At 43.7% G+C, this 27,409-nt stretch overlaps 4 protein-coding genes across 7 annotated transcripts; all 4 read right to left on the minus strand.

Moving 5' to 3' along the window:
* Window positions 1-1,961: 1,961 nt before the first annotated feature.
* Window positions 1,962-4,880, minus strand: LOC108134574. Its single transcript, XM_041709397.1, has 2 exons — window positions 4,609-4,880; window positions 1,962-2,778 (listed from the first exon to the last, which is right to left on the minus strand). Exons 1-2 carry the CDS (start codon window positions 4,878-4,880, stop codon window positions 1,962-1,964), a joined length of 1,089 nt encoding a protein of 362 aa, XP_041565331.1.
* On the minus strand, window positions 3,515-9,882 carry LOC108148130 (activity-regulated cytoskeleton-associated protein-like). 3 transcript variants are annotated; one of them, XM_041710732.1, is made up of 5 exons: window positions 9,428-9,882; window positions 8,504-8,865; window positions 6,986-8,448; window positions 4,051-6,575; window positions 3,515-3,675 (listed from the first exon to the last, which is right to left on the minus strand). In XM_041710732.1, exon 4 carries the CDS (start codon window positions 6,287-6,289, stop codon window positions 5,213-5,215), a length of 1,077 nt encoding a protein of 358 aa, XP_041566666.1. In that variant the 5' UTR covers window positions 6,290-6,575; window positions 6,986-8,448; window positions 8,504-8,865; window positions 9,428-9,882; the 3' UTR covers window positions 3,515-3,675; window positions 4,051-5,212. The 3 variants fall into 3 exon arrangements, with proteins under 3 accessions (XP_041566666.1, XP_041566664.1, XP_041566665.1); XM_041710730.1 differs by having other exon boundaries at window positions 6,986-8,865; window positions 9,428-9,484; XM_041710731.1 differs by having other exon boundaries at window positions 4,032-6,575; window positions 6,986-8,865; window positions 9,428-9,484.
* Window positions 9,883-13,201: 3,319 nt separating this feature from the next.
* LOC108148139 (cytokine receptor-like) lies at window positions 13,202-16,797 on the minus strand. 2 transcript variants are annotated; one of them, XM_017274993.2, is made up of 3 exons: window positions 16,741-16,797; window positions 14,941-16,111; window positions 13,202-14,300 (listed from the first exon to the last, which is right to left on the minus strand). In XM_017274993.2, the coding sequence occupies exons 2-3, from the start codon at window positions 16,062-16,064 to the stop codon at window positions 13,484-13,486; spliced, it is 1,941 nt and encodes a 646-aa protein (XP_017130482.1). In that variant the 5' UTR covers window positions 16,065-16,111; window positions 16,741-16,797; the 3' UTR covers window positions 13,202-13,483. The 2 variants fall into 2 exon arrangements, with proteins under 2 accessions (XP_017130482.1, XP_041566481.1); XM_041710547.1 differs by lacking the exon at window positions 16,741-16,797 and having other exon boundaries at window positions 14,941-15,456; window positions 15,540-15,692.
* Window positions 16,798-18,472: 1,675 nt separating this feature from the next.
* On the minus strand, window positions 18,473-27,372 carry LOC108148138 (cytokine receptor). Its single transcript, XM_017274992.2, has 3 exons — window positions 25,748-27,372; window positions 21,461-22,527; window positions 18,473-20,673 (listed from the first exon to the last, which is right to left on the minus strand). The coding sequence occupies exons 1-3, from the start codon at window positions 26,887-26,889 to the stop codon at window positions 18,992-18,994; spliced, it is 3,891 nt and encodes a 1,296-aa protein (XP_017130481.1). The 5' UTR covers window positions 26,890-27,372; the 3' UTR covers window positions 18,473-18,991.
* Window positions 27,373-27,409: the final 37 nt, after the last annotated feature.

Raw genomic sequence — 27,409 nt, forward strand, 5'->3', positions numbered from 1 at the left:
TGTGATGGGGAGTTTTCGGTAAAGAACGGCCAAGGCAGGGAGGGCAAATGTGGTTCCGTTAGAACACCCGAGGAACTTTAGGAATTCCATGAATAAAAAAATAACTATCCCTCTTCGTGCTGGCGCGGATTCACATGATTTTCCTACCCCATACCACTTGTCGCTGCACGCGAAAATTCGATAAAATTTTAGAATTTACTGGCTCGTGACGAAGGACAAGATCACACCCCAAATAGCCGACAAGGAGCAGCTGGACCGTCGCGCGTGCGTCCTTACCGTCATGCAACAACACCCTAGCCACGTACTCGTTACACAATATATGTATGGCCTCAGAAAACAATCGGTTTTGGGTGGCGCCATCTGCCGAACGTTTCAAGCTTCCTTTGCGAAACCCGTTACTCAGCTCCCAGAGGTGGCGCCCTCTGCCGAACTGCAGGGTTAACACTGCAAGCTAAGAACGAGTAGCATCCCCACTTACAGTTTGTTCGCTCTCTCAAATATATGAACTCCGATTTTTAAATATGCATTGACGTCATTTTTAAAAACTTTGGCATTTCGATAGATGTTGACTAAACAAACATATACCACCCGTAACTGGCAGAATTCTTTAATTAATTTAATTTTGAAATTAATCCGAAAACTCTGGATTTTGTAGTCTCTGAAATCTCGACGTTCATTAGATCGGACAAAACTGCATCGACTAGGCTTTTCAGCCTGATCAGGAATGTATACACGCTACCTTCTCTCTGTTACGTACTTTTCAACAATAACGATATACCCTTTTACTTTACAAGTAACGGGTATAATTAACGTCATTTGAATTCAACGAGTAACGGTTACAAAAAGCCCGCAAGCCAACTCAACGAATGCATTTGAAAACTTATTTAAAATTATCTTTATGTGCGTATGTATGGTTTACATAGGTTATTAAAATATTAATTATAAGCTCGATCTGCTTGACGCGTGGATGGTTAAGTTGGTGTACAGTACGAAAAATATAAAAAAATACTACAGCGTTACAAATACTTTCTGCTCACACGCATCGCAAAGAATACAATATAAATTACAAACGAAGAAACTGCATTTGTCCGAGGATAAGGAGTTTCCACTAATTACTATTAAACAGCTGCCCAAGTTGCAGGTTCCAGGTTCCAGGTTCAAGTTGCTAGTTTCTAGGTTCCTTTTGTCCGGGTTCCCTGTGAGCCGGGGTGATCCGATGACATGGCGTTGGAAGGGGATGCAGATGCGGATGCAGATGCAGATGCGGAATAAACCAACTCACAGCTATATCTATTTACCCTACTTTATCTTTATTACTTCTTCCCTAATCTTTGTAAATACCATATTCTGACAATAAAACCAACTGATAAAAAAAAAAAAAAAAAAAAAACACACAGCACACACTGCACACACAGCACACACTGCACACACAGCACACACATCCTCTCTGTCCTTACATATCTATATGTATTCTTTGGTTATTTGTAATCTTCTCTTCGGTTTGTACAAGAATTTTTTTGTTAAATATATGAAATAGCATTTAACTGGAACTCGCTCACATCTTGTTTATAAATTATAGTGCACTTGGAATCAGTTCCCTTGCGACTTATTCTTAAACATTTCTTATTTTGCTAGAAACAACTAAACCAACCGGTTTAAAAAAAAATACTTATAATATCTAAATTAGAAAAAACAATTTTTATACATATCCGATTTCAATTCTCTAGCTGTTGTGTTATATACATACATAGTCACTTGATATGTAATGGGTGATCAGGAATATAAATACATAAGCTTTACAGGGTTGTTGGTGGGTTTCACGCCTCAAATAAATTATAATACCAGGATGTGATAAAGAAAATAGTTAAGAAACGTTTTCAGCGGAACTCTGGATGATTGCGTGAATATGATTGATTGATTGATAGCGATGCGTAAGTACTGTAACGCCACAAGACTAAATGTCATCGCGGAGGCGGTGGCTTAATGTATCCATCGCTCAATATGGGATTTGCTGTGTTCATGGTCACATATCCATTGGACACATATCCGCAGGGCAGTGCCATTGGCTCTGGTTCCTGTGACTCCTCCCCCTCCTCCACCTCCACCTCGAACTCCACTTCAATCTGCACATCGGGGTAATCGTCGGGGGGTTCCGTCTTCTTGAGGTCTGAATAGAGCATTCTCGGATGCGGAATTCCCTGATAGGGTTGTATGAGCGGAGACTGGTCAGGGTCGAAGGGCGCCCTAGGCATCAGCACTCCCGGGGGCACTTTAACATCGATCTTCGCCATATTCCGAAGCTTCCGGACGCCGAGGAAGAAGACACCGAGCACCAGCAGGGCAAGGATGCCCTCCACATACCGGATCCTGCCGGTGACCCCCACTTGGTCCTCGTGCAACCACTTCATGCCGCCACTCTTGTCAGCACCATAATTGGCCGCCACGGCCATTCGATTCGGACTCATGTCGGATAAATCGTACTTCAGCTCTGTGGTTGAGTCCGCCTGGCATGTGGTTTTGTTGCACCAGTAGACAAAGTAGCCTTCGAGATTTTTCTCCTCCACGGGCTTTGTCCAGCTGAGGATTTGGGTGTTGTCGTCATGGGCCAAGTGCTGGCACCTTCGGTCCATGGCATCGGACAGTTCGGGCACCTCCAGTCGGCTCCTGTTCACCGAAATGCCCTTTATGTTCCTGCTCGCCACAAACACTGTGGCCGGGTTTTCGTAGTCCCATTCCTTGAATACCGCGGAAGTTCTGTCGGTACTGTTGCCCAATTTGCTGTTGGAACAATGGAGAGGATAAGCAAAAAACGTTATTATAATTTTCATACATACTTGTAAAAAAACTTTAATATCTTAATAATTATAGCTGCACAAGAAAAAACTGTCTGTCCGTCCGTTTCTACGCAAACTAGTCTCACATTTTTAAAGCTATATTCATGAAACTTTTCCAAAAGTTGTCTTTCTTTTGCAGGTAATACTTGTATATAAGTCGGAACAAGCCGGATCGAAGGACTATAGCATATAGCCCCCATAGGAACAATCGGAAAAATAAATAAAAAAAATTATAACTATGCTGTTTTTTAATATTTTTTTTTTGTTCTTCGAGATATAGTAATGGATAATATTTCTGAATTACGGCTTAAATTTTATCAAAATCGGACGACTATAGCATATAGCTCCCATACTTGGTCAAGCCGACGTACATATACCCTTGCAGCTATTGAAAAAATTAAACATATTTGAAAACAATAAAATTATGATTTACTTGCGTATATAGCTTTAAAACTGAGAGACTAGTTTGCGTAGAAACAAACGGATAGACGGACGGACAGACGGACATGGCTAGATCGACTCTCCTAGTGATGCTGATCAAGAATATTATACTTTGTAACGATCCTGCTTTGCTGAGGTAGCTCAACGGTGTCCAGGTGTTCGTTCCAACATTTATTTATGTCAGGAGTGGTTGCTGGAAGAGTTCGACCCGGTTCCCAGAGTATGACACGTAAGCGGGGTTCAGTGAAATCGAATCGGTATGCGTTTATTAAGAATTATCGTGTACATAAGATAGATAGAGTTCGTGCTGCAGGGGGCTCGTCCGTTCGTAGGATGCCGGGGACTTCTGCGTCGTCGTTCGGCGTCGTCGTCGCGGCCGACGGCGGTGGCAGCGGGCGTCCTGTGGGTGAGAAAGAAAAGGTCACGTCGTCCCTCTTGGCTATGCTTATGTCTATGAGGATGAGACAGTTTGGAGGCCGCTTGGGTCTACCAGTTTCGAGCAGAGGGTGGAGGCCGCTTGGGTCTACCAGTTCCGAGAAGAGGGTGGAGGCCGCTTGGGTCTACCAGGGTATGAGACGTGTCGCAACCACGAGGGGTCGGTCTTGGGGTGTGGGATCCCAAAGGTCGGATATCGCTGATGACGGCCGGTCTTTTGGAGGGTGAGAAGAAGGGGAAGGGGGGGAAAAAGCTAACTACAATGTATTGGGCGGAAGGGGTACTAGACCCTATCCCGAAAAAGACTCCGCAGTTACTCACACCAATGCGTAAGCCTTACCTTCTCCGCTCGCCGTCGGCCGCAGAGTGAATCTGTATGGGCCACTGGCGCCCTTTTTATATCCCTCCCGGCCCTTGCCAGTCACAATTAGTGTTACTGTAGTTTCCTAATCCTATACCCAGTGCCATAACGCGTGTGGCTTGTGGTGGCCGTTGGTCAGTGTGACCGTTTCTTTTGTTTGGCGCGTTCGCCCGGATATTTAAATTTGAATATTTCCGTTATAACTTATATTTATTTCGGCTTCTTGCCTACTTAACTTCTTGCTTCTTGAATTTTACTAATATCTTAATCTATAACTACTGCTTATGTTTATTATTTGTTAATCTTATATATTATGTTTATTCTGTGCGCTCCTGAGCGTCACACCTCCCCCGCTTTTGAGTAGGCACGAAGTGTTTTATAGTAATTCGGGTTCCCCTTCCAAAAATAACCTTCCACGTCTTTCGCTCGTCTTTTACCAATATGCTCTGCTGCTTTCCCTTTCTCCTTCTGTTCCATCTTTCTTTAATCTCGTCGACCGCCCTGGCGGACATCGTTGCATCCCTTGGTAAGATCCACCCCATCTCGTTCGTGAATAACTCCGCTTGTGGTGCTTGTGAGTCTGGGCGTGCCTCCGTCTCATGGCCTGCTGCCGCTCCCTCTGCCTGTGCCTCCGCCGCTTGCGCCTCCGTGTCCTTCGGGTGCAGCTCCAGGATGTCCCGGTCTGGCGACGGTGTCCTTGCCCGTTCTACCTGTTGCTCCTGAACATTCCTGTCGGCCACTGCCTCGGTGATATCTAACTCCAGGTTGCCGCATTGGATTCTTGTGCGAGTTTTGGCCAGAAAGTCCATTCCTAATAACATTCCTCCTGTCACCTGATTTAAGATGAGAAAGTCCAACTCGAATTCTTCTCCTGCGAACTGTATGTTGGTTGTAAAATCTCCATACGATCTTTGCTTTGATCCGTTCGCCAATGTTATTTCTGTCCTTCCCTTCCTCCATTTTCCATATTTTCTCAATTCGTTGTATCTTCTCTTGCTGATCACACTCCGTGAAGCTCCTGTGTCCACTGTTCCTTTTGCTTTTACTGGTCCGATTTTTACTGTGGCCAATACTTGAAATCCGTCACAACTTAATTGTTCCCATGTAGCTGGTGTTTGTTTTTGGTCCTGAGCCGCCAGCGTTATCTGCTCAGGCCTCTGGCGTTTTCCGCTCCAGCTCTGCAACAGTCCGTTGTTCTTGTTCCATTTCTGCCGCATACCCAGCAAAACAGTCTTGGGGGGTTTGTGCAGGTTCTTGCGGCGTGCCCTGTTCCTCCGCATCTCATGCAGATTTCCGACGTCAAGTTCTGGTTTCCTGTTGTTATTGGTCTGTTGGTTCCTTCCATTGTTTCTATTTCTTCCACCTCTTCTGCCAACCTCAGGAATTCTGTTTTAAATCCCGACCGTCTCGTGTAGAGCTTTATTTTGCTTCTGCAGTTTCTGTATATCCGGTCCAACTTTGTCTCTTCTAAATACTCTGTGAATCTCATCAATTTCCTCAGGTTCATTGCGTATTCCCTTGTTAGCTCTGTTTCTCGCTGCCGTAGTTGCGTTATTTGTGTTTCCAACTGTTCCTGATATCTTGGTGGCAAAATGTATTCTAACAGTTCCTCCCTGAGGTCCTCCCATGTCCTTATCTGGCTTGGTGTGGTGTTCCACCAGTCCACTGCTACTCCTTCTAGGATGAATGACATCGTCTGGATCAGGGCATCTTTGTGTATGCCGTAGCCTTTGACCCATTCCTCCATCTTGCTGAGGAATTCCAAGGGATTGGTTGTTCCTTGGTAGCGCATCCCCCAACTCCTTACTCGGTTTAGGATTTCCACTTCTACCTTTTGTTCCTTCCTGTCCGGCAAGTCTGAAGTTTCTGATTCCTGCCCTGGTGGGGTGTTGATTTGTTTCACCAGTAGGCCGATCTGGTTCGCTATTGTGTTGAGTTCCTCCGCTGGTGTGCTGCTCTGATCCGTTGCTCCTTTTTCCTTCTTGTGCTTCTCTGCCAGCTCTCTCAGTCTTCGCCGGATCGTCTCCGTGTGGTTTGGGTTCCTTGCGAATGCTGATAGACAGATAGTCTTAGCTCCTCCACTTTTCCTGTTGCGTCTAATCCGAACTCCCTTGCGTACTCGATCAGATCCGCCTTTGTTGCTAGGTACACCCACGTCGACATAACTCTGTACCGGTGTCTTTCTCTTTGCAACCACTTTAACCTGTTCGGGCGCCATGTAACGATCCTGCTTTGCTGAGGTAGCTCAACGGTGTCCAGGTGTTCGTTCCAACATTTATTTATGTCAGGAGTGGTTGCTGGAAGAGTTCGACCCGGTTCCCAGAGTATGACACGTAAGCGGGGTTCAGTGAAATCGAATCGGTATGCGTTTATTAAGAATTATCGTGTACATAAGATAGATAGAGTTCGTGCTGCAGGGGGCTCGTCCGCTCGTAGGATGCCGGGGACTTCTGCGTCGTCGTTCGGCGTCGTCGTCGCGGCCGACGGCGGTGGCAGCGGGCGTCCTGTGGGTGAGAAAGAAAAGGTCACGTCGTCCCTCTTGGCTATGCTTATGTCTATGAGGATGAGACAGTTTGGAGGCCGCTTGGGTCTACCAGTTTCGAGCAGAGGGTGGAGGCCGCTTGGGTCTACCAGGGTATGAGACGTGTCGCAACCACGAGGGGTCGGTCTTGGGGTGTGGGATCCCAAAGGTCGGATATCACTGATGACGGCCGGTCTTAAGGGGGGTGGAGAAGGAATTCCAAAGGTCGGATATCACTGATGACGGCCGGTCTTTTGGAGGTTGGGAAGAAGGGGAAGGGGGGAAAAAGCTAACTACAATGTATTGGGCGGACGGGGTACTAGACCCTATCCCGAAAAAGACTCCGCAGTTAACTCCCAGAGAAGTTTGCTCACACCAATGCGTAAACCTTACCTTCTCCGCTCGCCGTCGGCCACAGAGTGAATCTGTATGGGCCACCTGCGCCCTTTTTATATCCCTCCCGGCCCTTGCCAGTCACAATTAGTGTTACTGTAGTTTCCTAATCCTATAGCCAGTGCCATAACGCGTGTGGCTTGTGGTGGCCGTTGGTCAGTGTGACCGTTTCTTTTGTTTGGCGTGTCCGCCCGGATATTTAAATTTGAATATTCCCGTTTTAACTTATATTTATTTCGGCTTCTTGCCTACTTAACTTCTTGCTTCTTGCATTTTACTACTATCTTAATCTATAACTACTGCTTATGTTTATTATTTGTTTATTCTTATATATTATGTTTATTCTGTGCGCTCCTTAACGTCACAACTTTATAGGGTCGGAAATGTCTCCTTCACTGCGTTGCAAGCTTCTGACTGAAATTATAACACCCTTTGCAAGGGTATAAAAAGTATTATTTAGATATCCTTAACAGAAATCTAAAAAAAGTGCCGAAAAGTTGAACTTACCAGCCACATTCACTTTTCAACACGACAATGACCCAAAGCTTACGGCTTATGATGTCCGTATGTGGCTCGCACGTTATGTAAAACATACTTTGCGGCATCCGCTCCAATCTCCAGATCCTAAGTCCTATCGAACATTTGTGGGAAGAATTACATTGACGGGTAAAAAACCGAGCTATATCCATAAAGGAAAAGCTGAAGGTGGCACTGGTGGAGGAGTGGCACAATATTGGTTCAGAAACTACCCAAAACTTTGTTTCTTCGATTCCCAGGCGCTTGGAGGCAGTCATTAAGCATAAGGGCTTAGACACAAAATATTAATTTTTATTTTTAAACGATTCTTTATGTTTATATTTATCATTTTTGGTTAAGTGTGCCAATAATTTTGTTCAAAGAAAATCAGGTGTTTTTTATAATTTTAATTTTTATAATTACTAGAAAAGTGATAGACGAATGAAGTAAAGTTGGTCTTGTTGTAAATTTATCAATATATGTGAATAAAATTTGTTTCGGTTAATTATCTTAGTTTTTAGTGGAGAAGAGCTATGTTTAAGCCATACATGTCAACTGTGCCAATAATTAAGTTCGTCACTGTATATTGTTCCACGTAACGCAAGTATTATTGATGTAACGATCCGCTGGTCACTCCAGCTCCGTCATCTCGTCCTTGGTCCGATTGAACTCCTCTGTCTGGTTGCCCAGGGTGTCGAGCATGGTGAGTCTGAAAATCATACTATCGGGTATTACGTCGTTCCCGTTGATATCCACAGTGCACTGAATTTTCGTGGCGTCATTCTTGTTTACACTGCAGGCAAATGGAGTGTTGTCCGCCATAAGCTCATAGTGGGTTAAGGCCCAGAAGTTAGCGCCGTCCGATCGGGTGAAGGTGCAACTTATCTTAACTTTCCCATGGTATCGGTATCGGCACTCAAAGTCCGTCACATTCAACTTGGCGAACACTTTGACGTAAAATCCATCAAGTAAGAACGTATCAAAATAACACTCGAACATTACTTGCGCGTTCTGGGTGAAAAGTCCAGGTTTCCCCTTAAAGGTAGTTCCACTGTTGTCCACCTCCGATATGTCCACCTCGTGCCCGTCGAAACTCATTGTCAAATGCTCCTTTAAACTCAAACCCTTTCTAGCGTTGCTACACTCGCAGAACAGGTCCACGTCGCCGCCTTCCCGCCACAACGTTTGATTGGAGCTCGAAGCGGTCATCTCGCAGGGCAAGACCACATCCTCCTCCGCCCGGCCACATTGGATAAGCATAAACAGTATCGTCGGCACAACTGTCCAGCACAACCTCACGCACGTCCTCAAGCCCATATATGTATGTTGCCTCTTATCGCTTACGAGGTATAGTTATACAAATTCTGGAATTAAAATTAAGATTTATTACAAGAGTTTCCAAAAACAATTCCGAAAACCATAAAAACAAACCACACGCTTTATACATATGTATGTACATGCAGCTGCGGTCATGAAAATAGTAGTTTTTCAGCTCATGGAAATAGCAATAACTTCTAGTTTTGGAAAAGCTTTTCAAATAAGTTCGAAATTACAAATATTTGTATTCCAACACAAAATGCAAATAAACGAGGATTTTTGTTTATTTTCTTAAATTTGTTGAAAATTATTTAGTAGAGTATTTTGTATTGAGTATTTTTACTCAATTCTTAATTTTTCTTCAAAATCTAACACAACACAATATAAAAAGTTTTTAATCCTTATTTTGTTCGTTGGTAACTTAAAATTAAATTAAAACGTTTTCCTACGCCCTAAAGAGTTTTTGAGCACTTAACATTGTTCCACTACTATTATTATAACTTCAGCTGTATATATGGCTTTCGAATTCTCAGAACAGTACACTGATAACGCCGAACGCATTCACAACGTTAAATATAGAGGCTGCGAGCCTTTCAAAACCAAGCTTACCGATTGCTTCAAAGCGATCTACTCAACTAAACAACGATCGCGAATGCGAAGCTCCGAAGAGCTCAGCTCATTTTTATGCGAAATCTACCCCGAAAACCCCTCTTATCAAAAGAAGAGGAAACGCTATAGCCGCGTGCCCCGACTATTAGATACCCCTTACTCAACTAAACAATTTAAAAATCAATTGTAACGCTTGTGGCAGGTAAATTGATGGGCAGTGCCATCTATGAGGCAAAAACCGAAAGTGTCGCCATCTAGTGGTCAGTTGGGTGCCGCGATTGGGGTAAGAATTTTCGGAGACGAAGAGGCAACAGAGTCAATTGTCATGATCCCGGAAAACGGAGAGTTATTCTTTGGGGGGGCTAATTTAGCTTCCCACCCAGAGCCACGAGCTGCTGGCTTTCTTTCCCTTTTCGGCAGCCATCGAGTGCGGTTTAATTTAATTGTAAGTCTCGTACTTAATCAGTTGGTGAGAGTTTGCTTGAAAATTATATCTCTATAGTGGCTTTGTGTAAAGTGACGGGTAAAATTTCCGGATTAGATATAGCGCTAAATCCTGTTTAAGGGTAAGAAAAAGAAATGGTTGTGAAGATTGCAGACCCAAAAGTGGTTTTTGATTTAGGTTTGGCGCTTAGTATCCGATATTGGATCCGGCTGTTGCTGTAGAGGGAACAATTCATCAAGACACCCAAAAGAAGAGCGAAGTCATCCGACGGGAGGGAAATTATCGTCGCATAAGGGGTCTCAAAGGCCTAAGAGTCCCCTGAGATATGTAATTATTTAATCCGCCTAAGTCGCTGGGAGCGGAGTTAGGATAAAGAGAGGGCAAAAGAGTCAAAAAGACCTCGAGTTGTAACACCTGCCCAAATTAAATATATATAATATTTATATTCCCTCTTCATCATCTTCGTTATCTCCCGCCTGCGAGCGTAACTTAGCGAAGCTCAGCTTGGCAGGCAGTTTTTCGGCGCGCTGATCTAGGTTAGACGCTTCGGTCCACGGTCGGACAAAAATTCAATTTAATTTGGCGAGTAACAATACGGAATAATTGTCAAGTCGCTGCACGGAATGTAAGGCAGTTCAGAAAGCCAAAGATCGGTCGGAGTTTGCTGAAAGTGGATAGTTTATAAGCTATTTTATAAGTTTTTTTCCTTTTTTTTTGTTGTCTAGGTTATGTGAAATAAGCCAGTGAGAGTGAAAGAGTAAAAAAAAAAGGAAAAGAAAAGGAAAGTGCAGTGATAGTTAGAAGGCCAGAAAGGCTTTAATAATGAATAGCTAGAAGCACGAATTGCTTTGAGCATTATTTATTTTAATTTTTTTTCGGTGGACAAACAAGCCAATGTGTAAAAAAAGAAGGGAAGAACTGCAACGGAAAAGAAGAGAAAAAAATTTACTGTTGTTTTGCGCAGTGGGCTTGCCGTGTACATACATATGTATATAAAGAAATTTGAATTTTCAGCCTAAGGTGCACGCACGGAAGCGCTTTCGTCGGTGGATCTCCGGAATATTGGTGAGTCAGATATCACGTTTTATTAATATGTCTTTATAAAATATATATGTATATCAAGTGAGTTATTTTGCGTCCCACCGTACAAAACCTAGCAGTTCGAATAATCCATAGAGAAGAAAAAAAAAAAAAGGGAGCGGATTTACCATCTCTCTTGTCTCACAAATTTTTGAGTGAGATGAATTTCGAAATAAGTAAAACAAACCACTCAATTTGATTTCGCTGCAATTTTCTGCCATTTCCGCATTCTCGCTCTCGAGTAATATTTTTTTTGGTTTTAAATTCGTATTGCTATCTTGCTGCGAAGATTAATTTAATAATTCAATTGTATTGCATGTATTTATGTTCTCATTTAATATCTTTTCAATATGTTCTCTAATTTTAAGAATTTTAATTAGGTTTTAAATACACTTTATAATGATTGGCTAAGTTATATTTTTGTTTGCCTTCGACTAGGATGAGTCCCCGGTAGAACCCGAGTCAGTAAAAGGGGCCGTTCGATAATGTGATGGGGAGTTTTCGGTAAAGAACGGCCAAGGCAGGGAGGGCAAATGTGGTTCCGTTAGAACACCCGAGGAACTTTAGGAATTCCATGAATAAAAAAATAACAATCCCTCTTCGTGCTGGCGCGGATTCACATGATTTTCCTACCCCATACCACTTGTCGCTGCACGCGAAAATTCGATAAAATTTTAGAATTTACTGGCTCGTGACGAAGGACAAGATCACACCCCAAATAGCCGACAAGGAGCAGCTGGACCGTCGCGCGTGCGTCCTTACCGTCATGCAACAACACCCTAGCCACGTACTCGTTACACAATATATGTATGGCCTCAGAAAACAATCGGTTTTGGGTGGCGCCATCAGCCGAACGTTTCAAGCTTCCTTTGCGAAACCCGTTACTCAGCTCCCAGAGGTGGCGCCCTCTGCCGAACTGCAGGGTTACCACTGCAAGCTAAGAACGAGTAGCATCCCCACTTACAGTTTGTTCGCTCCCTCAAATATATGAACTCCGATTTTTAAATATGCATTGACGTCATAATAAAAACTTTCCTTACAACTTCTAAAAGATTGGATAGATTTAGAAATTGTTTGGCATTTCGATAGATGTTGACTAAACAAACATATACCACCCGTAACTGGCAGAATTCTTTAATTAATTTAATTTTGAAATTAATCCGAAAACTCTAGATTTTGTAGTCTCTGAAATCTTGACGTTCATTAGATCGGACAAAACTGCATCGACTAGGCTATTCAGCCTGATCAGGAATGTATACACGCTACCTTCTCTCTGTTACGTACTTTTCAACAATAACGATATACCCTTTTACTTTACTAGTAACGGGTATAATTAACGTCATTTGAATTCAACGAGTAACGGTTACAAAAAGCCCGCAAGCCAACTCAACGAATGCATTTGAAAACTTATTTAAAATTATCTTTATGTGCGTATGTATGGTTTACATAGGTTATTAAAATATTAATTATAAGCTCGATCTGCTTGACGCGTGGATGGTTAAATTGGTGTACAGTACGAAAAATATAAAAAAATACTACAGCGTTACAAATACTTTCTGCTCACACGCATCGCAAAGAATACAATATAAATTACAAACGGGTTCCCTGTGATCCGGGGTGATCCGATGACATGGCGTTGGAAGGGGATGCAGATGCGGATGCAGATGCGGATAGGGGAACAGATACAGATACAGATGGACTTCGTCCGCTCCGACGAGTTGCGCGAGGCGTGGCGCATCTTCACGCCCATTCTGCACAAGATCGAGCGGGAGCGCGTCCAGCCCATCACCTACCAGTACGGATCGCGGGGCCCCAAGCAGGCGGACCGCAAGTGCGAGGAGAACAACTTCAAGTACTCCGGCTCCTATAAGTGGCACGGCGGCAAGCCGGCCCCCTCCTCCAATCTCTAAACGCCCCAATCCGGGTTGGGTTCATCACTGCACACACTGCACACACAGCACACACAGCACACACTGCACACACATCCTCTCTGTCCTTACATATCTATATGTATTCTTTGGTTATTTGTAATCTTCTCTTCGGTTTGTACAAGAATTTTTTTGTTAAATATATGAAATAGCATTTAACTGGAACTCGCTCACATCTCGTTTATAAATTATATTGCACTTGGAATCAGTTCCCTTGCGACTTATTCTTAAACATTTCATATTTTGCTAGAAACATCTAAACCAACCGGTTATAAGATAAGCTTAATGTTTATCAAAAAAAAAAAAACAACTTATAATAACTAAATTAGAAAAAACAATTTTTATACATATCCGATTTCAATTCTCTAGCTGTTGTGTTATATACATACATAGTCACTTGATATGTAATGGGTGATCAGGAATATAAATACATAAGCTTTACAGGGTTGTTGGTGGGTTTCACGCCTCAAATAAATTATAATACCAGGATGTGATAAAGAAAATAGTTAAGAAACGTTTTCAGCGGAACTCTGGATGATTGCGTGAATATGATTGATTGATTGATAGCGATGCGTAAGTACTGTAACGCCACAAGACTAAATGTCATCGCGGAGGCGGTGGCTTAATGTATCCATCGCTCAATATGGGATTTGCTGTGTTCATGGTCACATATCCATTGGACACATATCCGCAGGGCAGTGCCATTGGCTCTGGTTCCTGTGACTCCTCCCCCTCCTCCACCTCCACCTCGAACTCCACTTCAATCTGCACATCGGGGTAATCGTCGGGGGGTTCCGTCTTCTTGAGGTCTGAATAGAGCATTCTCGGATGCGGAATTCCCTGATAGGGTTGTATGAGCGGAGACTGGTCAGGGTCAAAGGGCGCCCTAGGCATCAGCACTCCCGGGGGCACTTTGACATCGATCTTCGCCATATTCCGAAGCTTCCGAACGCCGAGGAAGAAGACACCGAGCACCAGCAGGGCAAGGATGCCCTCCACATACCGGATCCTGCCGGTGACCCCCACTTGGTCCTCGTGCAACCACTTCATGCCGCCACTCTTGTCAGCACCATAATTGGCCGCCACGGCCATTCGATTCGGACTCATGTCGGATAAATCGTACTTCAGCTCTGTGGTTGAGTCCGCCTGGCATGTGGTTTTGTTGCACCAGTAGACAAAGTAGCCTTCGAGATTTTTCTCCTCCACGGGCTTTGTCCAGCTGAGGATTTGGGTGTTGTCGTCATGGGCCAAGTGCTGGCACCTTCGGTCCATGGCATCGGACAGTTCGGGCACCTCCAGTCGGCTCCTGTTCACCGAAATGCCCTTTATGTTCCTGCTCGCCACAAACACTGTGGCCGGGTTTTCGTAGTCCCATTCCTTGAATACCGCGGAAGTTCTGTCGGTACTGTTGCCCAATTTGCTGTTGGAACAATGGAGAGGATAAGCAAAAAACTTTATTATAATTTTCATACATACTTTTAAAAAAACTTTTATATCTTAATAGTTATGACTACACAAGAAAAAACGGTAACAGATACCTTTAAATTTATATTTTATTGTGAAAAACAATTAGATAATAATGTATTTTTTCCTATAGCCAGGAAAGTATGTGGAAGCGGTATGGTATATTTTAATAAAAAGTCCCTATATATCCTAATAGTAGATTTTAATTAACACTTGATGAGTGTAGGAGGTTGATAAATCTAAACCTGGCCATCAAATTAATCTGTACTGATCTGTAAAAAAAGGTTTTTTTAATACAATATGTTGATCTTTGGTTGGAAGTGTACCTTCCATAGCTACCTATGTAGGGGCAGAGTTTAAATAAAAAGTAGCTAAATATATGTAATTTAAAACCATATTCTCTTACATTTTCAGTAATACCTGATGAGAGTAGGAGGTTAAAGTAAATTAATCTGGTCCTTAAAAGGATCTGTTCGATCGGTACTTGAGAAGTTTTAGGAACAAAAGGGCTTTTCAAAACCGACTTCTGAACCTTTGTTGGAAAGCATATGGGCTTAAAAAGGCAATTTCATCAATGATTTTTAGCCTCAGCTTACCCTGTGTTGGTGGTGACTTCGTAGTCCAGTTCCGGAGCGTTGAATTCCAGTTCCTCGAGCGGCTCCCAGTAAACCCTTAGCTCGTGATTGTCCTGGTTGTAATGGTAGCCCAGGGGCAGGAATTTTGGAGGGCGGGCTGGTCGAGTGGCATCCGTTTCGATTTCGAACTCGGGGTGCTGTTCCGACCAGGGTGCACCGGTCACATTGAGGCGACGCCTTAAGCGCACCGTGAATTTCTGATTGCCTTCCAGATTTTCGAAGCAAATCCTATCCGTCATGTCCTTTGGCATGCGCTCTGTGTACCTAGTTAGATTCTTCACCAGGTGAGGATATTTGACGCACTGCAGCTGCACATCCCATTCAAGTGTTTCCGTGGAGCCTTGCACGTGTAAATGGTTCCACGAAACGCAAGTATTATTGATGTAACGATCCGCTGACCACTCCAGCTCCGTCATCTCGTCCTCGGTCCGATTGAACTCCTGTGTCTGGATGCCCAGGGTGTCGAGCATGGTGAGTCTGAAAATCATACTATCGGATATTACGTCGTTCCGGTTGATATCCACAGTGCACTGAATTTGCGTGGCGTCATTCTTGTTTACACTGCAGGCAAATGGAGTGTTGTCCGCCATAAGCTCATAGTGGGTTAAGGCCCAGAAGTTAGCGCCGTCCGATCGGGTGAAGGTGCATCTTATCTCATCTCTTCCATGGTATCGGTATCGGCACTCAAAGTCCGCCACATTCAACTTGGCGAACACTTTGACGTTAAATCCACCAATTAAGTACGTATCAAAATAACACTCGAACATTACTTGCGCGTTCTGGGTTAAAAGTCCAGGTTTCCCCTTAAAGGTAGTTCCACTGTTGTCCACCTCCGATATGTCCACCTCGAGGCCGTCGAACTTCATTGTCAAATGCTCCTTTAAACTCAAATCCTTTTCAGCGTTGCTACACCCGCAGAACAGGTCCACGTCGCCGCCTTCCCGCCACAACGTTTGGTTGGAGCTCGAAGCGGTCATCTCGCAGGGCAAGACCACCTCCTCCTCCGCCCGGCCACATTGGATAAGAATAAACAGTATCGTCGGCACAGCTGTCCAGCACAACCTCACGCACGTCCTCAAGCCCATATATGTATGTTGCCTCTTATCGCTTACGAGGTATAGTTATACAAATTCTGGAATTAAAATAAAGCTTAATTACAAGAGTTTCGAAAAACAATTCCGAAAACCATAAAAACAAACAACACGCTTAATACATATGTACATGCAGCTGCGGTCAGGAAAATAGTAGTTTTTCAGCTCATGGAAATAGCAGTAGCTTCTAGTTTTGAAAAGGTTTTTCAATTTAGTTTGAATGTTTTTAAAAATATTGATAAAAATTAAATGTTTTTATTTTTAAAATTACAAAAAAGTTCAAAAATTACAAATATTTTTGTTCCAACACAAAATGCAGATGAACGAAGATTTTTGTTTATTTTCTTAAATTTGTTGAAAATTATTCACTAGAGTATTTTAAAAAGTACATTTTAGAGATTTACTCAATTCTTAATTTTTCTTTAAAATCTATTACAACACAATATAAATAGATTTTAATCCTTATTTTGTTCGTTGGTAACTTAACATTAAATTAAAACGTTTGCCTACGCCCTAAAGAGTTTTTGAGCACTTTACATTGTTCCACTACTATTATTATAACTTCAGCTGTATATATGGCGTTCGAATTCTTAGAACAGTATACTGATAACGCCGAACGCATTCACAACGTTAAATATAGAGGCTGCGAGCCTTTCAAAACCAAGCTTACCGATTGCTTCAAAGCGATCTACTCAACTAAACAACGATCGCGAATGCGAAGCTCCGAAGAGCTCAGCTCATTTTTATGCGAAATCTACCCCGAAAAACCCCTCTTATCAAAAGAAGAGGAAACGCTATAGCCGCGTGCCCCGACTATTAGATACCCCTTACTCAACTAAACAATTTCAAAATCAAAATATGTATGCCCTCAGAAAACAATCGGTTTTGGGTGGTGCCATCTGCCGAACGTTGCAAGCTTCCTTCGCGAAACCCGTTACTCAGCTCACCATTCTCGATATAAATCCGCTCCCAGAGGTGGCGCCCTCTGCCGAACTGCAGGGTAAACACTGCAAGCTAAGAACGAGTAGCATCCCCACTTACAGTTTGTTCGCTCTCTCAAATATATGATCTCCGATTTTTATACCCTTGCAGAGGGTATTATAATTTCAGTCAGAAGTTTGCAACGCAGTGAAGGAGACATCTCCGACCCTATAAAGTATATATATTCTTGATCAGCATCACTAGGCGAGTCGATCTAGCCATGTCCGTCTGTCTGTCCGTCTGTCCGTCTGTCCGTCCGTCTGTCCGTCCGTTTATATGCAAACTAGTCTCTCAGTTTTAAAGCTATCTGCATGAAACTTTCCCAAAAGTTGTCTTTCTATTGCAGGTAGTATATAAGTCGGAACGAGCCGGATCGGACGACTATAGCATATAGCTCCCATAGGAACAATCGGAAAAATAAATGAAAAAAAATTAAAACTTTGCTGTTTTTCAATTTTTTGTTTAGTTCTTCGACATTTAGTAATGGTTACATATTTCCGATTTACGGTTTAAATTTCATCAAATCGGACGACTATAGCATATAGCTCCCATAGGAACAATCGGAAAAATAAATGAAAAAAATTATAACTTTGCTGTTTTTCAATTTTTTGTTTAGTTCTTCGACATTTAGTAATGGTTACATATTTCCGATTTACGGTTTAAATTTCATCAAAGTCGGACGACTATATCATATAGCCCCCATAGGAACAATCGGAAAACTAAATGAAAAAAAATTAGAACTTTTCTGTTTTTTATTTTTTTTTTTAGTTCTTCGAGATATAGTAATGGATAAATATTTTAGAATTACGTTTTAAATTTCATCAAATCGGACGACTAAAGCATATAGCTGCCATAGGAACTATCGAATAATTAAGCTGCAAATCATCATAGCTTCAATGTTTTTAAACATACACGCAAGTAAATCATAATTTAAACGTTTTAAAGAGTATTTAGTTTTTGAAATAGCTGCAAGGGTATATAAACTTCGGCTTGCCGAAGTTTGCTTCCTTTCTTGTTAAATATGCATTGACGTCATAATAAAAACTTTCCTTACAACTTCTAAAAGATTGGATAGATTTAGAAATTGTTTGGCATTTCGATAGATGTTGACTAAACAAACATATACCACCCGTAACTGGCAAAATTCTTGAATTAATTTAATTTTGAAATTAATCCGAAAACTCTAGATTTTGTAGTCTCTGAAATCTCGACGTTCATTAGATCGGACAAAACTGCATCGACTAGGCTATTCAGGCTGATCAGGAATGTATACACGCTACCTTCTCTCTGTTACGTACTTTTCAACAATAACGATATACCCTTTTACTTTACTAGTAACGGGTATATTTAACGTCATTTGAATTCAACGAGTAACGGTTACAAAAAGCCCGCAAGCCAACTCAACGAATGCATTTGAAAACTTATTTAAAATTATCTTTATGTGCGTATGTATGGTTTACATAGGTTATTAAAATATTAATTATTAATTATAAGCTCGATCTGCTTGACGCGTGGATGGTTAAGTTGGTGTACAGTACGAAAAATATAAAAAAATACTACAGCGTTACAAATACTTTCTGCTCACACGCATCGCAAAGAATACAATATAAATTACAAACGAAGAAACTGCATTTGTCCGAGGATAAGGAGTTTCCACTAATTACTATTAAACAGCTGCCCAAGTTGCAGGTTCCAGGTTCCAGGTTCAAGTTGCTAGTTTCTAGGTTCCTTTTGTCCGGGTTCCCTGTGATCCGGGGTGATCCGATGACATGGCGTTGGAAGGGGATGCAGATGCGGATGCAGATGCAGATGCGGATACGGGTACAGATACAGATACAGATACAGATGGTTGATGAGTTGAATGATGGATGTGGATGTGGATGCGAATGCGACGGGCTGATAAAATGTCACGTCGTGAGTGGGTGCACTACTCCTGTTCCTTAGAGGACGTGCCGATTGTGAGCCAGGGCGTTCAGGTCCTGGGGCGTCACATAGCCGTTGATCTGTGGCTGGTGACGGCCGTGTGGATGGTTGCCGCTGGCTGTCGCTCCTCCGGCGACGTGCGTCGGTGATCCCACGGCGGCGGCCAACGGTGGCTTTATCAGCCCGGTGCGCTGCAGCTGCTCCATGGTGGTGTAGCCAATGTCGGCCAGCTTGGGCGAGGGCAGTTTTGCAGTTGTCTGCCCAGCTGCTCCGACTGCGCCGACTGGCGGCAGCTGGAACGGCAATGGCGTGGTCGCTGCTCCCGTTGGCGAGGGTCCCCCCGTCAAGACTGTTCCTACTCCTACTCCTACTCCTCCTCCTCCTCCAGATAATTGCGGCGGCGGCAAGGGTGCTGCGACGAGGGGCTTCAGCTTGTGCAAGTCCGAGGCCTGCACATAGTTGTCCATGTTGAGCAGATGGGCTGGCGGGAAAAAGGTGGAGGCAGCGGCGGCGGCGGCGGCGGAGGGAGCTGGAGCTTGAGCTTGTGCTGGAGCTGGATTGAAGCGCGGATGCGGAATCGGCACTGGCACTGGCACGTAACCGCTGAGTGGCAAGGACATCGGAGGAGCGGGCATTGCGTTGGCCGGATCGGTCCAGCTCTTCATCTGGGTGGGCTTGATGTAACCGTTGGTGGTGGTGGTTGTGGTGGTGCTTCTCTGGTGCTCCTGCTCCCTGTCCAAGTCGCTCTCCCGCTGATGCTGCTGCTCCCGTTCCCTTTCCCGTTCCCTCGCCTGTTCGCGATCACTTTCCCGCTCCATGTCGTTCTGGACGAGAAGGCCGTGCCGCATGGCCAGGTAGCTGGTGGGCGGACCAGTTATGGTCATCGGCCCCCCCCTTAACTGGTGGTCTTCGTAGCCATCGCGATCCCCACAGCCGCTGCCGTTGAAGGACGATTGGGTGCGCAGCAGTTTGGAGCTCTCGCTGCCGCAACTGCTAAAGTCGTGCGGCAGATGATCCTGCGGCGTGTACTGCGGCGTATCGTCCACCCGGGTGCAAACGATCCCACCGCTGACGGAGGAGTCCGGTCCCAGGCCCAATCCCAGGCCACCCATGTCCATGGGCTTCTTCAGGGTCTCCATTATGCCCTGCGGCAGCACCAGATCGATGTCGGACATCTTGCGGTACTTCTTGTACACCAGATAGAAGATGACGCCCAGCACCAGGATGGCCACGCTCACCTCGATGGTCTGGTACATGGCCTTCACGCTGTGCGTGTCCGGCGTGCAGATGAACCCGTAGGCGCCCCAATCGGATCTATACAGCCGGTAGGCGGTCGTGTTTCCCGCGTATGTCTTAAACTGCCGCCGATCCTCCTCGCTGAGTGCATCCGTCCTGGCCTCACATCCCTGCGAGCTCAGCTGAGGCAGCGGTTCCGGTCCGTCGAACTGCGGATGCTGCTCCACATTGATGGCGCGCACGGCCAGCTGAAAGGGATTGTGGCTGGTGCAGCGCGGCGTGGCCATCACGAAGGAGCGGTTGCGTCCCGGCAGGATGGTGCTGAACAAGCAGCTGGCATTGGTGTCACGCAGCGATACCTCATAGAAATCAATGCGACCGGCCGGCATCATGGGCGCCTGCCAGACAAGTCGTGAGCTCTGGTCCTTGTTGTTGGTCACCAGCAGCGTGGGCGGCGATGGAACTGTGAAAGAGGTAAAGTTCAGGGTTTTAGATTTACGATTTACATAAAAAGAGCAAGCAGATTAAACAGCTCAAAACCTAATTTAAGTTGATCCTGTCTTATTTCCTTAAACTACTAAGTGTCAAATGACCTATAGACTATTATTGTTTTGATATTTTGGTCAAGCAAAACAAACATTAAATAATGGGGTTCAAAACAAAAAATAAATTCCCTTATTTATTAGTCATAATCTTTTCTTTGAAAATTCCAGTTGTCGCAGCTTGGGGTTTTTTTTGAATTCAAAGCAACAAAAAATAAGAAATACCAAAGTTACAGGGGTCACAATATTTTATTCCTAGAATGAAATTATCATTATTCATTGACACGGAATTCGGACTTTTGGAATTGATAAATATACTTATATAAAGTGATTAGTACTCCTAAATAGAATAGATATAGAATATAATGTGTAGCCAAATTTAAGCAGTATTTGTAAAATCACCTATAGACATTTGAAATTTGATAGCTGCGTACTTGAAATTAATCATTATCCAATTAATATATATAGGTGCCTGTCTTGTAATTTAAAAAAAAATACAGACTTATAACAATGTTTAAAGAAACATCTTTGGACATTTGCAATAAGACAACAGAGTACTTGGAAACAAGACAAATCTGTAATAAGACTTTGTCTTTCAATTTGGAAAATAATAAGAAAACTACCCAAATTCAGGCAGTATTTTGGGAAATATCTTTAGACATTAGACAACCGAGTAGTTGGCAACAAGACAAATCTGTGCAGGCTTACCTCCGATGGCCGTGCTGAGGTAGATCACATTGCTGGGCTCCGAGGGGTAGAGTGTCCTGGCCCGCACACTCACCTCGTAGCGCGTGAATGCCGTGAGATTGCCCAGCGTGTAGGCGATGGGCTTCTCCCTGTCCAGCAGCTCCTCGGTGGAGGCTCCCACGCGGAAGTACTCGGTGACGTTGTCGCGGAGCGAGCGGTAGGTGCCCTCGTAGGAGCGCACCACGCCATTGGCCAGCAGCGGGGGCTTCCAGGCCAGCTCCACGCTGGCGCTGGTCACCCGGAGCTGCTGCAGCTCCCGCGGCTGGCTGGGCGCCGCCTCGCCGGTGCGGTTGACCAGCTCGTCGCTGTACTTGCTGGCCCGCGAATCGGAGTACATGAGCATCTTCACGCTGTACTCCGTGTAGGGCACCAGGTTCTGGATGACATGCTTGTTGGCGTAGCGGTCCAGCTTCACTGTGGTGCAGTTGTCCGGCCGACCGGTCGATCGCTGGCAGTAGGTCAGCTTGTAACCGTCCAGGATCACCGTGCACACGCCCTTGGGGACCCAACTGACCGTCAGCGTGGTGCTGGTGGCCACATCGATCGAGGGCTCCATTTTGGCCAAATCGTCCTTCTTGTCGCTGCTGCAGATCACCCAGTGCATGCCGGTGTTGTGCGACCGATAGTTGGCCGACACGGCCATGAGCAGTGCGGGCTGGTCCCGTGCCGTAGTGAACTGCTGCAGACCGCTGGACACCTGAGCGAAGCGTATGGACCCTTTGCACTCCGACAGCCGGGCCGGTTGGGGCTTGCACCAGAACACGGTGTAGTTCATCAGCTCCATCTGGTCCTCCGGTGGCTCCCAGCTGAGCGTGTAGCTCTCGTTCGTGGGGTGGTAAACACTGCGGATGTTCTTCGGCTCCCGCCGGCGGAAATCGCGGTTGCTAATCGGTCCGATCGTCATCGAGGTGGCGTTCACAGACACGCCTTCGCTGTTGCTGCTGCGGATGAGAAAGTGGTGGACGGCGTTCATGTTCCAGTGATCGATCATCGCCGAGTTGGACTCCACCTTGATAAGGGCCGGATCTCTGCAGGGGTTAAGCGAATACAAAATGGCGTTCATAAATGGTAAACTAGAAAGGTGACTTCTTTGTAACCTCTTACGGATTTGAGCAAACATGTTAGTTTCAAAATAAAACACACCCCTTATCCCAAAATTCGAGATTTCGCCCACCAATGTCTAATTTGATTACAATGTATACTATTTTAATATTTCATTCATTAAAAAAGCCTTATCTATCAATCAACCTTTACTGATATATTTCAAGAGTTTTGTTGAAATTAACTACCTGTTAACTCGACATTTAGTGCTTTGCAAAATTATATATCTTTTCAGGAAAGAAAAACGCATACTTAGACTATTTAAATTTACTATGACAGGGTTAAAGAGTCTTCTGTTTTGACTGGACTGTGTTTCATTTGAATTTTGATTGTGATGAAAGTTCAACAGTTTACCAATAAATTCTTGAAAATGGTGTGACGAGAACCTTATCTCAAAGAAATTCCAGCTAACTAGCTAATATAAGCGAGTCGATTTGTATGGACAATTCTTAGAATTTTTAGCAAATTAAATAAACCAAACCAAAATAACCAAACAAATTATTAATAAGATAATCCAAATAACATACAGTGTATGAAAAAAACAAATACTCATATATTTACATAGATTCCTATTTAAATAATAATGCATATGTACATATGTATATTCATAGATGTTGACAATCAGTAAAATAAGCAACGCAGAAACATTGACTCAATTTCATTAATTGTGAAACGCGTCTTTTATGGCACTTAAATAAAGCGTTTAAACTTCTTAATAGCTTTCTCTTTAAAAAAAAACCCTCGTAAATGATATACATAAACTTATGCCTTAAATCGGTATTTCAGTATAGAGTTTTTATAAATTTTGGTCAGTTGCTAATAAATATAAGAATGAATCGGATCTAGAGCTAAAAAATGTATAGAAAAATCCAAGCAACATTAACGAAGAAACTAATGGTCTAAAAAGTTAAGGAATTTTGGAGTTCGACATGCATTCTCGCGACTCTCTGTGTAGCAGCCACTTTTTAAAGGCGACACACTTATTTTTTGGCAGAAAACGAGTTACGGTAAATATATAGATGCTTGAATAAAATTCCAAAGTTTGGAAAAAAATGCCAAATTCTAAAGAATGTTTATGGCGTTGCAAGCCAATTTAAAATGTTTATGGCGTTACAAGCCAATTTAAAGCAAAAAAAAAAAAACAAACAATAGATGCGTAAATTTTGAAATTTCTGGAAATTTTTAAAATGTTTGTTTTAATTCGTTTAATAACAAAAAACATTTTTGATAGCTTACAAATCTTCTATAATTGCTATTTTATCCCATAAGAATGACAACTCAATCGAAAAGACAGAGGAAGAAGACAAAACTTAGAAATAAAATGAAAGTTATTAAATTTAACAGATGTCAAAAATCTGCATAAATACACTTACATAAAGATGAGTGTATGATTATATAAGGCATGTTAAAGTTAAAAGCAATTTTTGTTTCCGATGCTAATCAAATTACACTCTGTAATGTTTTTTTTAGTTTTATGATGATTCTTTTTACTTGCATACTTTTGGGCGAAATCAAATATGTTTCCCACATTTGCACTACTAAAAACAAATAAGACAAGTATTTTTAGAAAAGGTAGCGTTTGTTTACACTTTTTTTTTTGTCATCGATTGTGAAAATATTTTTTATCAAAAAATTGTTGGTCTTGAAATTGCGATTGTCTATGGTTTCTTATCTTCTCAATTTGTGTTGTTGTTTGAAATTTTAATGCCAAAAAAAAACAAATATATGTTTCATATATACATAAATATGTAGGTGAATAATGTATGATTTAATAAATTTTTTTCTTATCTCGCTTAAAAGTGTTAAATTTTCAAATTTTCAATGGTAAAACAATATAGAAAATGTAAGTTTTGCGTATTTTATAGTTTGTTGATTTCGGGTATGAAGTATTTTTTCGTGGAATTCCCCAGATAAACTTTAAAAGAATCATGTGAAAATTAAAAGAATACACACTGAAAACTAATTAATAGTTAAGGAGACCTTCAGTCTGTTTTTGTTGGTTTGCCAATTAAACAACACTGTGTTGCCCAGTGCAAAGTTCTAAACAGTGTCGTCCTAGGCAGAGATAAACACACACCGAAGGAAGATGAAGATGAGTGCAGGGTGTCTGCCGGCGGACGGGCTTCCTCCGATTTCTCTGGAAATGCATATGCATTCGCATAAAACGCCTCCCATCTTTTACCATTAATGAACGTGTTTTTGCCGCTGCTTTAGTGCTTCAGCTTCAGCTTTTGCTTCTGCTGCTGCTGCTGCTGCTGCTGCTGCTGCTGCTGCTGCTGCTGCTGCTGCTGCTACTGCTGCTACTGCTGCTGCTACTGGTGTGCATGTGTAGAGCGGCACTTCGGACGAATTGTTAAAAATAAACATTTTCTACGGAACCCCAACAATGAAAATGTGGCTCTCCGCGTGTGTGCTTGTGCCAATACTACGCCGTATGGCGTCTTGCCTTACTGATTCGCCAGAAGTCGACATTCCGGCGAACTCTCCGCCGTATCACATATGTATGTATGTACATATGTATGTATGTAGGTATGTTGTGATTGGAGACAGGTTTGCCAATGACTAATTAGGTGCCAAAGTGCCAAAATGCCAAGATGCCCTTATCTTATGTCGCAACAAAGACGTTGCGGTCACAATAACAGTAGTTGCTAGCGAGTTAGTAAACACTATAAACTTAAAGGAACAAATACAAATAATCGCTTTTCAAATACGCATATTATAAAATAGTTTGACTAAACAATTTTGTTCGTAATTTTTTATTTAAAAAACAGATAACTTGTTAAAAACCTTTTTGTGTTCTATCCACTGTCCAGATAAATAAGGAAATTTAGGAATGTTCTTGAATTTGTCTAAAACTTTCTACTATCGCATTATAAGAAGTTAATTTTTAGAAATTTTCTAAATTTTTTATTTTTGTAAGAAAAACTAAAACAATATCAACGTTTTTTTTTTTTTTTTTTGTATAATTTTACTTATTGGTTAGAAAGCAAAATATTCTTATAACTTTAAAGTTTAATTATTAGGCCCAACAATGTTTCACCACTATTATTTTACCCGCAGCTGTATATACTTTATAGCGTTGCAAACTTTTTAAGTATAAATATAATGTACCCTCTGCAAGGGTATCAATATGTAATATGTACTTACACGGCGGTCCCGTTGACGCTGTACTCGCTGATGATGTACCCAGGGTTCGGCCCATTGAGCTCGTGCGGCTCCAGAGGCTCCCAGTAGAAGCGCATGCCCTCCTCCGAGGAGTAGACGTAGAAGCTGCCGTAGGTGACGCGCGGCGGACGGCGTGGACGAGCCGGAGCGGTGGCGAATTCGTAGTCCAACGGCTCGCTCCACATCGTGTTGTTTTGGTTGGCGCGCACGCGCAGCTTTAGAGTATAGTTGTAGCCGGCGAAGGGCAGTTCCGTGAGGCAGAGGGTGTCCTTGATGGTGGAGCTGTTGTTGCGCCAACTGGGTCGGCTGAGGGGTTCGAAGTTGTCCGGCAAGACGCGCACCTGCCAGACCAGGCCGCGATTGTAGTTCGAGCGGCGGGGCATCTCCCACGACAGGCAGACGGAGCTCTCGGTCCGGTTGACCAGGGTCAGGTTTTGTCCCGGTCGCGCCGGCACCAAACGCTCAAAGTGGTTCATCGTAATTGGCTGAATCTCGTGGCCCAGGGCATTGGAGATGAACAGGCGGAAGTAGAAGATCTCGCTGAAGCGCTTGTAGTTGTCGTCCGTCAGATTGCAGGTGACCACCGGCGCCGCATCGAAGTTACAGTCCAGGCTGTTGCTGTAGCGCCAGTCGTTGTTGGTGTTGTAGCTGATGTTGTACTTGGTGATGACCTTGTTGGGCGGCTGGGTGAAGTTGCAGACCATGAACTGGAAGTCGTGGTCCAGGCAGTTGAAGTCGCGCACCAGCAGCGGCCTAGTGCCAACGTACACCTTCGAGGTGTTGATCACGTAGTCGCGGCACATGCACAGGTATTCCTGCTCCTGCTCGGAGGCATTTTGGGCACTAAACAGGATGGTGGTGTTGTTCAGCCGCCGGATGTAGGTCGCGTTGCGGAACTGCAGGCTGCCGGTCTGGAAGTACAGCTCCTCGACGGTGCAGCGCTCCGTGGCGTTGACATCGCGGAAGTAGGCCTCGTTGAGGGTGCAGCTGATGTTGAAGTCGCCGCCGATGGCCAGCTCCACCTTGTCGGGGATCAGCCAGCCCGGCTCCACGACGGCCTGTGCGCCACCATGGCAGCCGGCGAGCAGCAGGAGGAGCAGTCCGAGCTGCACCTGCGGCGCCATGTTCCTAATCCTAATCCTCTCCAGCTTCTGCCGTTTATTATGTTCCACTCTGTCCCGGTGGCTCTCTCTCACTCACTCACTAACTCACTCTCTCCCTCACACAGACGCGCACACCGACAAGACGCACTCTCCCTCTCTCTCTCTCTCGCACGCACACACACAAGAACACCTTGTTGGCCGTGTCACTTGTTGGCTCTCTGTGTATTTGTGGGTTCAGTTCTTGGAACCGTTTATACGCTGCTTTCCTGGAATTGTGGCTCTAACACATCTCGCTACCCAGGTGGGGCTGCTTTTCGGGGGTTAACTTGGTCGCTACTAGTTCACAAATGTCTTTAGTTTTTATCACTCTGGTTTTACTCCTTTTTTTGTATTGTCTTGATATTGCAGAATCGAATCCTCAAAAGGCGAAGGACGGCGATCGCTCTCCTCCCTGCCCCCGCTATCGCGTTATTGTCGACGATTTTCTTGTCTGCAGTGTGACCGCTTATCGAAACTTATCGCAGCTCGATACGCGATATGA

This window comes from Drosophila elegans, unplaced genomic scaffold (genome assembly GCF_018152505.1).
Source record: "Drosophila elegans isolate 14027-0461.03 unplaced genomic scaffold, ASM1815250v1 contig_149, whole genome shotgun sequence".
Lineage (NCBI taxonomy): Eukaryota > Metazoa > Arthropoda > Insecta > Diptera > Drosophilidae > Drosophila > Drosophila elegans.